The sequence below is a fragment of the Dermacentor albipictus genome, chromosome 1, assembly GCF_038994185.2.
Source record: "Dermacentor albipictus isolate Rhodes 1998 colony chromosome 1, USDA_Dalb.pri_finalv2, whole genome shotgun sequence".
In the NCBI taxonomy this organism is placed as follows: domain Eukaryota; kingdom Metazoa; phylum Arthropoda; class Arachnida; order Ixodida; family Ixodidae; genus Dermacentor; species Dermacentor albipictus.
This window is the reverse complement of record NC_091821.1, coordinates 193,354,307-193,367,614: the sequence shown is the minus strand read 5'-3', so window position 1 is coordinate 193,367,614 and position 13,308 is coordinate 193,354,307. Positions and strand designations below refer to the sequence as shown.

At 42.2% G+C, this 13,308-nt stretch overlaps 2 protein-coding genes across 3 annotated transcripts in view; one reads left to right on the top strand and one right to left on the bottom strand.

Annotated features, from left to right (window-relative positions):
* The window catches only part of CCAP (Crustacean cardioactive peptide), a 93,700-nt gene extending 88,513 nt beyond the window's left edge, over positions 1-5,187 (top strand). The window contains exon 5 of the mRNA XM_065426728.2: positions 4,474-5,187. The gene's annotated coding sequence lies outside the window, so the exon portion shown is untranslated. The remainder of the gene's footprint in view (positions 1-4,473) is intronic.
* A 148-nt stretch (positions 5,188-5,335) lies between these two features.
* The window catches only part of LOC135898014 (mitochondrial proton/calcium exchanger protein-like), a 42,822-nt gene continuing 34,849 nt past the window's right edge, over positions 5,336-13,308 (bottom strand). For both annotated transcript variants that reach the window (XM_070530703.1, XM_065426727.1), the window contains 2 exons: positions 8,463-8,613; positions 5,336-6,590 (listed from right to left, as the gene is read on the bottom strand). In XM_070530703.1, coding sequence (XP_070386804.1) covers positions 6,399-6,590; positions 8,463-8,613 — 343 coding nt within the window. In that variant the 3' untranslated portion in view covers positions 5,336-6,398. The remainder of the gene's footprint in view (positions 6,591-8,462; positions 8,614-13,308) is intronic.

The window sequence follows — 13,308 nt, the reverse complement described above, 5'->3', positions numbered from 1 at the left end:
AATTTAGTGTTAAAAAATTAGGTGTTATGGCATTCAGTGAAAACAGTGGGCAGTGACAAAACAGGCCCAGGAAATACCTTGCGTAAAAAAATATAAATACCTTGGTATATGGATAAATGAAGGCAATAGATATATAGAAACAAAGGGAAAAACAATAACAGTAAAGGGGAAGAGAAATGCGGCCATTATGAAACACAGTGCGCTATGGGGATACAATAGGTACCAGGTGCTCCGGGTTTTGTGGAAAGGTGCAATGGTTCCAGCACTTATATTTGGAAATGCGGTTATTTGCTTGAAATCAGGGGTACAATCAGGTCTCGATGGCAACCAAAGATCAGTGTGACGCCTCGCAGCGAGTGCTCACGGGAAGACTACAAATGAAACTGTGCAAGGTTATATGGGTTGGACAAGTTTTGAAGTGAGGGAAGCTCACAGCAAAATTAATTATGAAGAACGACTGAGGAATATCGACTAAAGTAAATGGGCTGGGAGAGTGTTCAGATATTTGTACAGGAAAAACATTGATTCAGAGTGGAGGAAAAGAACTAGGAAGCTTACCAGCAAGTACACGGCCTGTATGGTGAGGAACACAGCAACAAAGAATGTCAAGCGGAAAGTCAGAGAGGATGAGATAATCTCATGGGTGGCGGCAATGGAAAAGAAATCTGCCATCAGTAACTACTGAAGAGGAAAAAACAAAATCAGGAAAGAAACAATTTATGATAACTCAAAGGGAAGCTCATTACTTTTCGAAGCGAGATCAGGATGCCTTAGAACAGGCATCCTGGCATAAACAGGGTTAAAGCGAGATATAAAAAGGAAGAAGAAGCACGTGCTTGTTAGGGAAACTGTGGAGCATGTTTTATTAGAATGTGAAGATATCTGTCCAGTGGTCGATTTAGGAATCACTGGCCTCCTCGAAGCCCTTGGGTTCAGCGAGAGCAGGGGTAAAATAAACATGTCTGCAATAGAGATTAGCAAGAGGCGATTGGAAGATTGGTGGAAGAAAAGTAGGGAAACGACAAGCAACGCAGGCGTACAAAAACAAAGTTCACAACAGTGGTTCAGAAATTTTGTTTATGGGAATTCAGTGTTTTTTTTTCCTTTTCTTTTTTAACGTAAGTAGGACATTAGGCAATAAAATAACAAGAGCTTGGTTGGTGGCGCAACCTATCACCCCGTTCCATAGGGGACGCTCATAACATCCATCCATCCATCCATCCCGCAGTTGTTTTGGTATTTGGCGGGCTTTTTTTAAGGGCAAGTACAAAGAGCTCCCCCCATCAGTGGTACTTAGTTATAAACACTTCAGTCGGCTGTTTTCAAATGTGATCTACAACTTTAATCGTGGCAGTTTCTTGCTGGAGCCAATATTTAAAAAGTTAGGCAATTAGTTTATACAAACTGAATATGCAAAAAATAAAAAGCAGAATAGGTTGCACGATTCGCAGCCCCCTAGCCAACTTTGTCGTACTTAAAACATTGGTTACTTTCAGCTGGGTCAGCCTGTAGATATGTGAACGTGAAGAATGGAAATCGAGGGGCTAAATTTTTGTTAATCACGATCATATAAAGCCAACAGGCAATTAAGCCAAGGAAGGCATAGGGGTGATTAACTGTGGCATAAACTGAAATGTAGAAAAATAATGAGGAAAAGGGAAAATAAAAGTGGACGAAAAGATAGCTTGCTGCTGGTGGGAGCCGAACCTTCAAGCTCTGCAGTACATGTGCGTTGCACTACCAATTGTGCTACAGCGAAGGGGATATACATATATATGACATCACCATAGAGTGGGAAAAGAATTTGTTTTGTCGGGCCATGCAAGTTGCAACGTTGTCACAACAATATAGGCATATTGGCAGCCAGTTGTCGTGAGGTTGATGTAAAATGCAAACTCCGTCCAAACTACATCATGCAGCTTGGCCCAACCAATCCTTGGTTGGCCACCATACCTTTGGCCAAGGTTGTGCCAGAAGAGTTGAAGGCTGCCATGTGCTGTTCACTGTTGAGCAACCTCAGTGCGGACAAAGAAAAAAAACAGAAAGAAAACCGGACTTTTAAGCTTGTTGCTACTGTTTCGGACATAGTGTTTCATACAATTATTACAGGGAACTCTGGCATCAGTGTCTACTGGAGTTGCAAGCAGGGTGGTTCAGCTAGCATGGGAAGGATGCGATGGTTTAGAAGACATGAGCAGGAAGATGTACTAACCATCATTCCCATGGTGGCTGAACGATCGCAGCGCTCGAGTTCCTTCTAGTCATTAGTGTAGGAAGCTCTTATGGTTTCAGGCACCTTCCAGCTTTACATGTGCTATTTCTGCTGTGCCGCTTGGCTAGCATGTGCAATGCTGGCCATTACACAGTAGACTACACGTACTTGAATTTCCGCTGTGGAAGATGCGCTTGTACAAATGGCACCTTGCCCTACAGACGGCCCAAATTGTTAATCGACGTTTGGTTTCCAATGTTCATTTTAACGTGGCGAATAACTGCACACCGGCATGGGGAAGAAACACTGCGCACATTAATGCTCCAATTTCCAAGAATTCCTCTGGACAGGTAAGCAACCTCGTGAACAGACGCTGGAGGAGTGTTATCAATGAATCAAAAAGCAAGATAAAGATGAGAACTAGCCAAGTGCATAGCTCTCAGAATGTGCAGACAGGCTGCAACTGAGGGCCCCTTTGCGTTACATTTATGTATTGCATGCGTTGATGTTAGCGACCTTCATGACGAGCTGAACTGTCATTGTGCTACCGTGAACCGCCGGGCCTGCTTAGTGGCTTTGCGCTGCTAAGCACGAGGTCATGGGATCAAATCAGGGCAGCGATGGCTGCATTCCAATGGGGCGTGAAATGCAAAAATGCCCGTGTATATAGTGCAATGGGTGCACATTAAAGAACCCCAGATAGTCAAAATTAATCCGGAGTCCAGCTTAATTAATACGGCGTGCCTCATAATCATATTGTGGTTTTGGCACGTAAAAATCCAGAAATGAACTTTTTCTTTTTTTGAGCTAATCTTTTTCTGTTATCACTGTACTACATTACAAGCTGCACACAGCTGCTGCTAAGTGGTAACTCTCCTTCCATTGCCAAGGCAACTAAAAGAAAAATGTGACACGTACAGCTTTGTTGACATGCCTTCCTTGTTTCACAGTGCTATGCAGCACCAAGCTTACTTCACCACCATGCTTGTGTCTGCGACAATTATTGCTTATTGAAAAACGTGAAAACAGCACGATTTTCTGAAGCGCCCAAGCATGTGAACTGTGAATGGTGTGGGCAGCCCTGTGCAAAAATATTGTGCAAAAATGAGAAGAATGCTACAAACAGGAAAAACAGGAATGTCGTTTCCTGTTGAATGTCGTTTCCTGGAATGTCACTGTGTCCGTGTCTGTGCGCTGCTTCACCAGCAAGGTATGAGGAGCAAATCACGATTGTTATTTGCACGGTAAGACATGCATGGAACACTTGATAACCAGGTGTGCGGTACCACATTGCTTTTTCATCCATAGCACTATGAGAGCCAAGACAATCCAGCAGATTCATGGAGGGGCTTATCTTAGAGTCGTGCCTTTTCATTTACAAAATTAAAATTTTTAAGAGCACTGGTTTAATCATTCTAAAATTCTGTAACTTGGCTACCCTTGCAAAATTTTATTCTCTGTTTCCCAGTCTCCCATCCACAAGCTATATTTCTATGCCAAACCTTGTGCTTTACAAGGGAAGAGTGAGTAGCAAGGGGCTCATCAGTGTTGCACACCCATAATGCAATGTACATTTCTTCTTTCCAGGACCACAACCCCCCCCCCCCCCCTGCACACACTTTTCAATAGCGCAACCGCGCAGTGTTGAGCAGGAACCATTGAAAAAGGGAACTGGCTTTTAGGTGCCAGATGACATCCCTTTCTTTCTTGTGTTAAATATGAACGTGGTTTGGGGGACAACAAATTTTGCAAGCTGTGAGAAACAAATTTCCAGGGCAGTGCAGATAATTCTGCAAACTGCCCATTGACAATCATTAGACAAATATATACATTTTCCCTGAAATAAGGAAAGTCTGGTAAGGCTAGTTTGCCATTAATAGGACACGCTAAGCACAACACTTATGCTGTGCGCCTGACAACATTCAAGCCTGCAAATGAAGGAAAAGAATGTGTCACGTCTCTCCTGTCTGTATGCACAGCTTGACCATGCAGATGTAGTCACTGCTGCACAAGTGACTATGCAAAAAAGCAACACCTTCTCTGACATGGACATTATACTACTGTTTGCAGCATGTACAAGAAAGGTCTGGTCTGCACAATCTCCAAGCTCGTGGAGGTAGCACAGTTGGCACTCACGCGACTGGCAACACCATTTCTCACATATGCTAGTTATTGAAACTTTGATTATACGTATTATTCAGGTTGCTATCACGAGGCTATTCCTTACTCTAGCCACAGACAGCTACATGTTCCTTTTTCAGGTGCTTGGCGACGCTGTGACACTTTGCCAGGGGCGGTGCCAGCTGTCCTTGGTCATGCCTTTGAGCAATGCCTGCAACTTCCATGCTCTCCAGCCAATGATGCCGCTGTGCATCTTGACAGTGCTCTTACAGGCCTGCTACTGCCCACACCTCTTTTGCAACCCTGGCTAAATGCACTCCAATAAACACTTTCCTCAAACACAACAACCAGCATATGTAAAATTCATTCAATGTTGACAAATTATATACAGTGCCTGAATGTTTGTATAGTGAGAGTTGCACTGCAACAAGAAACATTGTTAAACTGAAAATTTTGTTAAGTCAAGGTCTCTGTGTTTCAACATTACAAATGACTTCAGAGGTTTCTAGAACAGCACCACTGGATAGCTCCGATAGCATATTCTCAGAAGCATAAAATCAAGCAATAATCACATTAAATGCAATAGCATGTGTGGTAGAGATACCAGTGAGAGAAAAGAGCTATTGTAGAAATTACTGATAAGATTTTTCTTTTGTCAAGCAAAAGTTTTTTTCATTAGGGACATAAACCAAAAGCAAGCTTTAGAACAATGTAACACAGTGGACAACATATGAAATCAAAAGCTGACCTACTCACATTACTAGTAAAGGTCAAGAATACTGGTACGCATAACCATACCAAGTGAGATTTTATGGCTAGCTCACAAAGGCCTTTAGCCCTACAGCACAAAACTAAAGAGACAGAGGAAAATGAGCAATCTAGTAATAAATGTAGTGTAGCATAGCAGGCTGCTGAACTGAAATGACCACGTGAAGTTGACAAGGAGGCAATACAGAAAAATGTTTTTGTCTTCCAAATGGATACACAATATTAGCACATAAATATTACTAAATTATGCATTTATTTCATAACATTAACAACATTGTTACCATGAACATGCACAAAAAAGAGACACTTCCAGTGCTCTTAGGCGATGTGTGCACTTGTTAATTAGCATTGAACAAGCTGGACCAAACATGTTTGGTTTTGTAAATGATTTCTAGCAGTCATTATTTATCCATCACCCTCACAATAGTTTTGCACACAGTATACTATGTGTATCCACGTGAGCGTAAAGAAGAATCACTTTTTACTAGCGCAAAAAATAGGACCTACACAATGTCCATGTATGAATAAATGTCGACCACAGCATTCAAACATGTATCTTACAATAATTTTACAGTCTACAAGCCAGAACAACAAATTTGTTTGGAAAAAAATTAAAAAATGCCAGGGATTCAGTCACTAACAGAAATTTTGCTGTTTTAGATTCACAAAACAACAGATCATACCTTTGTAAAACACAAATACATTATACCACATAGGCCCTCAGACTTTTATACTTTTCCAGAAGAAATATGTCTTTAAAGAACTGTTTTATGCAATGTACAATATTTGAAAAAGGCAGGCCACGTATCACTTAACTCCCTTTAGTACAGTGTCAGTCTGTTTTGTGCAAGAATGCAAACGTTTTATCAGGTATGTATGAAACAACTTTACAATTTAATGCACAGAGTTATAAAAAAAAGAATACCACAGAAGAGATATGGACAAGCTTATTTACCACAGAACCTTGAAGTGTCAATAATTCTAAAAAAATAATAATAAAAAAACTAAAATATTGTTCTACAGATAGACTGGTCTAGCACGTTTCACAAGCACAGTGCAACAACACAGGCATCTAGCAATAATTCTCATCTCATCTCTTCCATTCAAGGCATAGCACACTGATGAATCTTGTGCATATTTCCATGTATGCACGCAAATAAAAGAGCCTGTTCCCCACTAAGTCATAAACTGCTTCACTCTAGATGCCCTTAATCCTAAATGAACCAACATAGTTACACAGGCCATTTGTCAAGGGCAGTGTTACAGTATAATACAATGCCAAAGCACACTCAGCACACTAAGTGTTTTTGTTTTCTTGCTGCTGCTCATGATGATTAGAACTAGGTGGCTGTGCTGCACCATCTGTACTGGCTGCCTGCTGCTCCTTATTCTTGGCCTGCAGGACTTCCTCTTTGATGAGGAGCTCAATGATTTCCTTCATCTGAGCTGGGCTCACCTTGACATTTTCACGGCCGATGGTGTCGATGACCTGCAATTGCGAAATATCTATTTAAGCACGTGTCTCAATACCTAAAATCATGGGAAACATGAGAATTAGGCTTGTGGAATGAAACCTTGTTTGTGAATAAAGAGAATGTTCTATCTATTAAATGCATAAGCATTTCTATGTCTACTCATTGAGAATTCTGTTCGTCCATCACGCAAGACAAATGCAATGGCTCATAAGCAAGCAAAACATGCAATGGCTCATACCCATGTAAGGCAGAGGCTACAAGCGCTCAGCAAAGTGAAGCGAACAGTGCACGCATTTATTGAAATCACCCGCACAACACATAGAACAGTATATGTTTCAATAAAGAACAAGCTCAAAACAAGCACCTGAACCATCAATAAACCACTGCATACCCCCCTCAGAAAATGTAGTGGTGGTTTTGCAACAGCTTCGCTGGACATCCAGGTAGATAATGACCGATGAGGGTTGATAAGGGCTTATACTGGTCGGATAAGGTTTCATAACACTGATAATGCCACCGGGCTGCATGGAAATGAGCAACTGGCACAATGCTTATGCATACTTAGACAACTCCGAGAGAGGTTTCTGCGTGAATTTTTAGAGGGTGCTACGACTTCACATCTGTGTGCTCATATCGCACGACTATCAGTACTAATAAATAAACTGATATATTAATCTCACATGGATGCAGCCCTCCTTTCCGTTTGACATCATTAGAGAGTTTTAGAATAGGGGCCCCAAACATCTTGAGGCCCCAAAGAAATAGCGTCGAAGCGACTGCACATGCGCGAGACGCAAACTGCGTTTGGGTTTTGTGTTGGGAACGCTATTTCACCGATTTAGCGGGAGCCCAGATAGCGGCCCCAAAAGCTTTGCGTCAGCAAACATGGCAGCACCCATCGAAGTGACGGCTCTAACCTAGCACCAAACTGGGTGCGATTCATGGTAATGCGTGAAGTTCGCAAGCTAGAAGTGACTGCGGTTATCACTTTCTCTCAACTAGCGTGTGTTATGAAGATTGATTTATTAGATGCTGCTGATTCTGAATTCGATTGTGGATTTTATGGCTTGTAAACCTAACACGGCTAAGCTTGGCTGGTGAAGGCACGTAAAGTTGGTTTGCTCAAAACTAAGCGCAGCTAATTTTTTGCTGCTTACAGAATAACCTCTAAATTGTAATTAAACACGAATACACGCAAGTCAAAGTTACTATTCCTATCATAAAATGGTATATTTTATTTAATTACTTCTAATAGCTTTTCTTTGACACAGTAGTGGCGCTGTCAGCGCAAGACGCTATCCGAAAACGAAAGCCCTATTCTAAAGCTCTTCACTCCTCCATGCCCCAACGCTAACACCCGCAAAGCTCTTTGGGGCCCCAAACTATTGGGGCCCCTATTCTAAAACTCTCTATTATTTGTACAGACGTATGTGTTAAAGCACATCAAGGCCAAATTTTACACATGATGCTGACACACCATGTTCTTTTATAATTCACAATCAGTACAATAGTAAGACTATCTCAATAGGGTCAAGTAAGTTTTGTGCCCTCTGTCTCCCAGACCTGGTATCACACTGTGCAAGACAAATAGCAATGAGTCTTTAAGTGGTAACACAGCAAACATGGCGCTGCTCTTACGAGACCAACAACGATCTGCATATCTGTACCACACAATGTATGTATGATATGGCAATAAACTCATGCAATCTGAGATCATAACGGCTAGATACAATCCGACCATCATATGGTTTTGCCAGCCACATCGATGGTGATACCCAAGTTCTACCATTACACAATCCTGGGTATAGCTGCAGCTAAAGGTAATGAGAGTTCGTTGTACTGAAATGATTGCCCTAAAATGTGCTCTCCATGAAAAGAGAACCCACCTTTAACACATGGTCAATCTTCACAGCACCATCATGGTCAATGTCGAGTGTGTCCAAAAGGTCGGTGATCATCTCAAGACGTGTATCGTTAGACGACTTCTGGATCCGCCGCATAGCCAGCAGCAGGTCATTGATTTCAATCAAGTTGTCCCTGAATACAAAATACAGACAATGCCATGATCAAAGTGAGCTCCTGCAGTCTTGAATGGTCCGCTAGACTAATGAAAAGTAAAGGACTGTCACAATGCAACCAGGTTATCAGTTGAGCCTGGAGTTCAAATATTGTGTATGCTTTCACTGACCAAGCAAAAAACACACAAGTGTTATTACTCGATGACAACATTGTAATGACTTTTACATAATTTGATATTTCATCCCGAAAGACACTGGTATATTAATTTAATTAAGGCTTACTATAAATTCTGTTCATACCCTTTCTCACTCCTTCTAGTGTTGACTACACAAATTGAACGTAATAACGTTCAATTTGTGTAGTCCTGAGCTTAATAAGTCCTGAGCTTAATAAAGCTCAGGACCTAGCTCTGGATGGTGCTACTCTGTATCACAAGACTGTGTATGTCCTGTACTTTACATGCTTCATAACTTGTGAGCACTATCAGTCATAGGATGAACAGGTTTGGACACATGAAACTACTCTGCGTAGTGCAGGGAAGACAAACTGCACTTATGTTGGTCAAATGAGGGTGGCCCATAAAATCCAGATAAAATTTTAAACATGCTTTCTACCCAGGCATGACGTCTCACCAATAGTATTAATAGCAGCCTTTTGACACCAAAGCACCGGGTACCCTATATTGTAATGCAGTAGACTTTTGTTAATTTAACTCTAGCCAATTTGATTCTGACTGAAGGTTCTGGCCGGTGCCCATACGTTTCTATGGGCGAAAACTTTCATTATATCAATCCTGAAATTGGCCCTCAATGGATAATTCAAACTTGACTGGTCTGCATGAATGGATCTAGTCTGAATGGTGAACCCAATGGCTGCAACGTCAGTCTTGGAAACGACTGAGGGATAGTTAATATATTGAAGACACATAAATCTCCAGTCTGCCATAGAAATTTCCACAAATTTCCAGTCTGCCATAGAAAGAAGTTAAAATGAAAACAGCAGCTCAAAATGAATGATTACCATATTTACTTTTTTATAATTTGCGCATTTGTTTTCAAAAAAAGTAGTCCGAAAGTTTCTTGTGTGGTGCAATTGGGTCCAAAACCACAATTGTGGCCTTCGCTACAGCCTACCATCAGAGCCAGTACCATCATCATTGTCATCAAAAGATGGTGACAGAACAAGTTTTCGCATAGTATGGCAATGACGACGCACATACAGTTTCTGATTACAAAAGTGCTTTCAAAAGATAAGTTATTTTACATGCTAAGATAGTAGCAACAAGTTGTGTCACACATATTTGGTATTCCGGAGAACTGCATCGGTTGCAGGATGAAGCAGCTAAGTCGTAAGTCTAGCTGTGGGTCACCATATCCCCTTTACAATGCTCAATACTGTCAGCTTGCATGTTGGTGGGAGAAGGAAGGGAGGAGCAGTAGCTTCAAGTGCAGATTTCACCATGCATATTCAGAGTGGATGGCAAACTGCCTTTCAATGCAGAAAAGCGACGGATCACCTGAAGAGGAAATCTGTTTCGAATGTTTACACCTAGCTGGATTCTCAAAGCCTAGGAAACAGTTTCCTTAAATACAGTGGAAAGAATGTTAAAGTGTCTGGAATCTCAACACCCTTGGTGACCCTGAAGACTTAATTACTGGGAGAAAGCCGTCCAGATGAGCTCAGTGAGGAGCTAACAGCATAATGACAAATGTTTAAGTCAGAAATGCTTCTCCTGCGGCAAATGTATGAGCACTTCCAATTGATAAAAGAAAAGTTTTTCCTTTTGTTATGGCCACAAACATTCCTGTTTAAATCCTTGAAAGAGAAATCTGCCACCATAATGTGTCTACAGATAGTAATAAATGCAATGCTTCATTAGTTGAAAAACCTGCAAGTGCGCTTCTCCACAGACCTCCTTTGACTTAATCAAGATGGAGAACCTCTGGCTAGATTCATAATTAAAGCATCAACATGCGAGCTGGTGATGTCGCCGCCGCTCCTTTCCCCATACCGTCCAAGCTTTCAAAATGCATCTCAGCTTTAAAAGTGCTATTAGTGCGAAAGCAGTCATCTAAGTAAGGGCAAGTTTGTTGTGTTAGAAAGCCTACTTATGAAGTTTTGCTATTATCTACTATTAGGGAAAAATGTTTCCCCTCACATAATGGTCGCAGTGCCAAACTTCAGATAACTTGTTCTTGGGCTGGTTGGTTGATACTAGGTGGAACTATCGTAGCACAAATCGATCGCACACAAAGAACGCAAGACTGGACACCATGGGTGCTGCAGTAGTGCCCGCGGTGTCTGGTCTTTTGTTTGTGTTCATTTTATTTGCACTACAATGCTTTCACCAAATGCCAAACTTAGTTACGCAAGCTGTCCATTTTTGGTTCCACCAATTTCAATCATCCTACGTGACAACGATCGTCATCACCACCAATCACACATGTGCATACCTGCTGACCTGAAGATTTGGAAATTCGTAAAACTATCGCAGCGAGAGGAAGGGGGAAGGGGGGGGGGGGGTGCGCGGCAGCACTTTTTTTTTTTTCAGGGATTTACCTTTTGCGACAAGCTTACTCACATTTTCACAACCGCAAGTGAAATCTGTGTCTTGGAGAGTAAAGAGTGAGAACTCCATTGGGGCACAATATATTTTTGCAATGATTTTGCTGTTGCCGACTTTGCCTGCTTCAGAAACTTCTCTGTGTAGATTTGCTCAAAGCAAGTACCACTCTGGTGCCCCTTGACCATCAACAGACTTTCGAGTGTTTTCTCAGACACAGATTAGCGAAACTCAGTTCGAGTTTTGTTCACAGTGCTGAATGTTCTCTCACATTCAGCATTGCTGTGGGGAGTGGAGAGAATACTCAGCCTAACCATTGAAATTCTGTGGAACCTGAGTGATCCGTTGACACTTCGAATGTTTCCTAATTGTGACTACTGCACGTTGCACCTTGGCTCATTCAATATGTCGGCTGGAGCCTGATACGCTTGCAAGTTGGCAAACTTGACTTCAAGTGCGTCAATTGCTTCTTCTTTTGATTCGCCACTCTGCTGGGGTAGGATAGCAGGGAACGCTATAATAAAATGACGTACGATGTTGAATGAAGCAGTTTCCAGAGCTTGTACTTGAGCAACTTCAGCCATCTTGAGATTGGCATCTTCAAGCGGGAATTTGTGGTGAATATCATGCTGCCGTTAAGTACAGACATACAGCAGAGAAGAACTGCTCTCTCTCAATGCAGCTCAGTGTCTCAACCACAGAGTAGGTTGTGCTGCCAATGACTATGTCTTCATCACCTTTCTGGTTCTCCGCAGCACCATAGTCAACTTCCAGCAATGAATTACATGCCTTGACAGCATCTGGGCGCACAAATCTAGTCAGGAGATCCTTGAAAAAGCATTTCAAGAGGCCCTACAGTACCTGAATCTGAGGAGCCTGCGCCTGAAGAAGGCAGTTTGTCTTCTCAAAAAGGGGTATAACATTTTGGAGAAAAAGGCAGCATGCCCCAATTAGCTCCGACGACAAAAAATAAAACAGGTGCTCCTCACGGGTCACGTGGCTGGCTTCCCCAGAATCCTTGGTATATAGTTTCAGTTATTTTGCTTGAGGTCCAGAATGAGCTCCTTTCCTCTTTAGCGAGAGTTCATCACCATCGGTGCTTTTTTTCCAGAGGCCTGCAGCAGTCTTGTGAAGATGTGTAGCAGACTTTGGGGTCAGTGCAGGGTTCTTGGGGGGTTTGTGAGGAAGGCTTCGGAATTTGGTATGCCTATAAAAAACAAGGTCTGCTTGTTGCACTGCTTTGCATCAGATTAAAAAAGGCTGAGTAGTTGTTTCCACTGGTCGAGCAGCCTCTTCATACACTTTCCCAACGACAGCCAATGTGTCAGCGAATGCTTCAACATGTTTCTGACCTTGACATCATGCATTTTTTCGGAACTCTTTAAGTCAATCTCCATTTTGAGCTTTTCTCTAGGTAAAAAAAATGTCAACCAAAGCCTCATCAACCTTTACAGGAAGGCATGAAGCTTCTTTTAAGGCGACCAAATTGATGAGATAGCACGGGCAACCAAACCCTATCAAACCTGGTTGAGCCTCTCTCAATTCAGTAGCAACAGTTTTTCATGCTGATAATGACATTGGCATTGTCCGAACACATTGCCAACAGGTGTCCAACAGGCAAATTCTGAGACTTCACCTCGTCCAGAACCAGATCTGCAATCTTGTGACCCATCGCTTCCCCTTGGATTGTCCCGAGGCAAAGAAGGCGGCTTTCGACTCTACTCGTTTCTTTAACAAAATATGTTGCAACAATAGGGTAAAACTTGCGTATCCCTATTGCTACTGCCATCCACAGCGATTGTAAATACTTGCTGTTTTAGGGTATCCAGCAAAGGAGTCTCTGCATTGGCGGCCATTTCCCGAACAATTGACGTCGTTTTTGTTTGTCCACAGGCGTAGCGTTTTGTTTCTTCGCACTTGGGGAACATCTTCCGGAAATGTGGTCTGGCATGATCATTGACACTCAGCAGCATGTTGTGTTCAACTAATAACGCCGTGAAGAGGCATTCTGCACAAATCACACCGAGGTCATTATCACAGCGTACAAAACTTGCTAGGCTTGGCTGGCTATACGCGGCTTGCACGTATCCCTGATGCTTTTTCGAAATGATGTGGACCTTGATGTCAGACTTGCTGCCATGCGAGGTGTT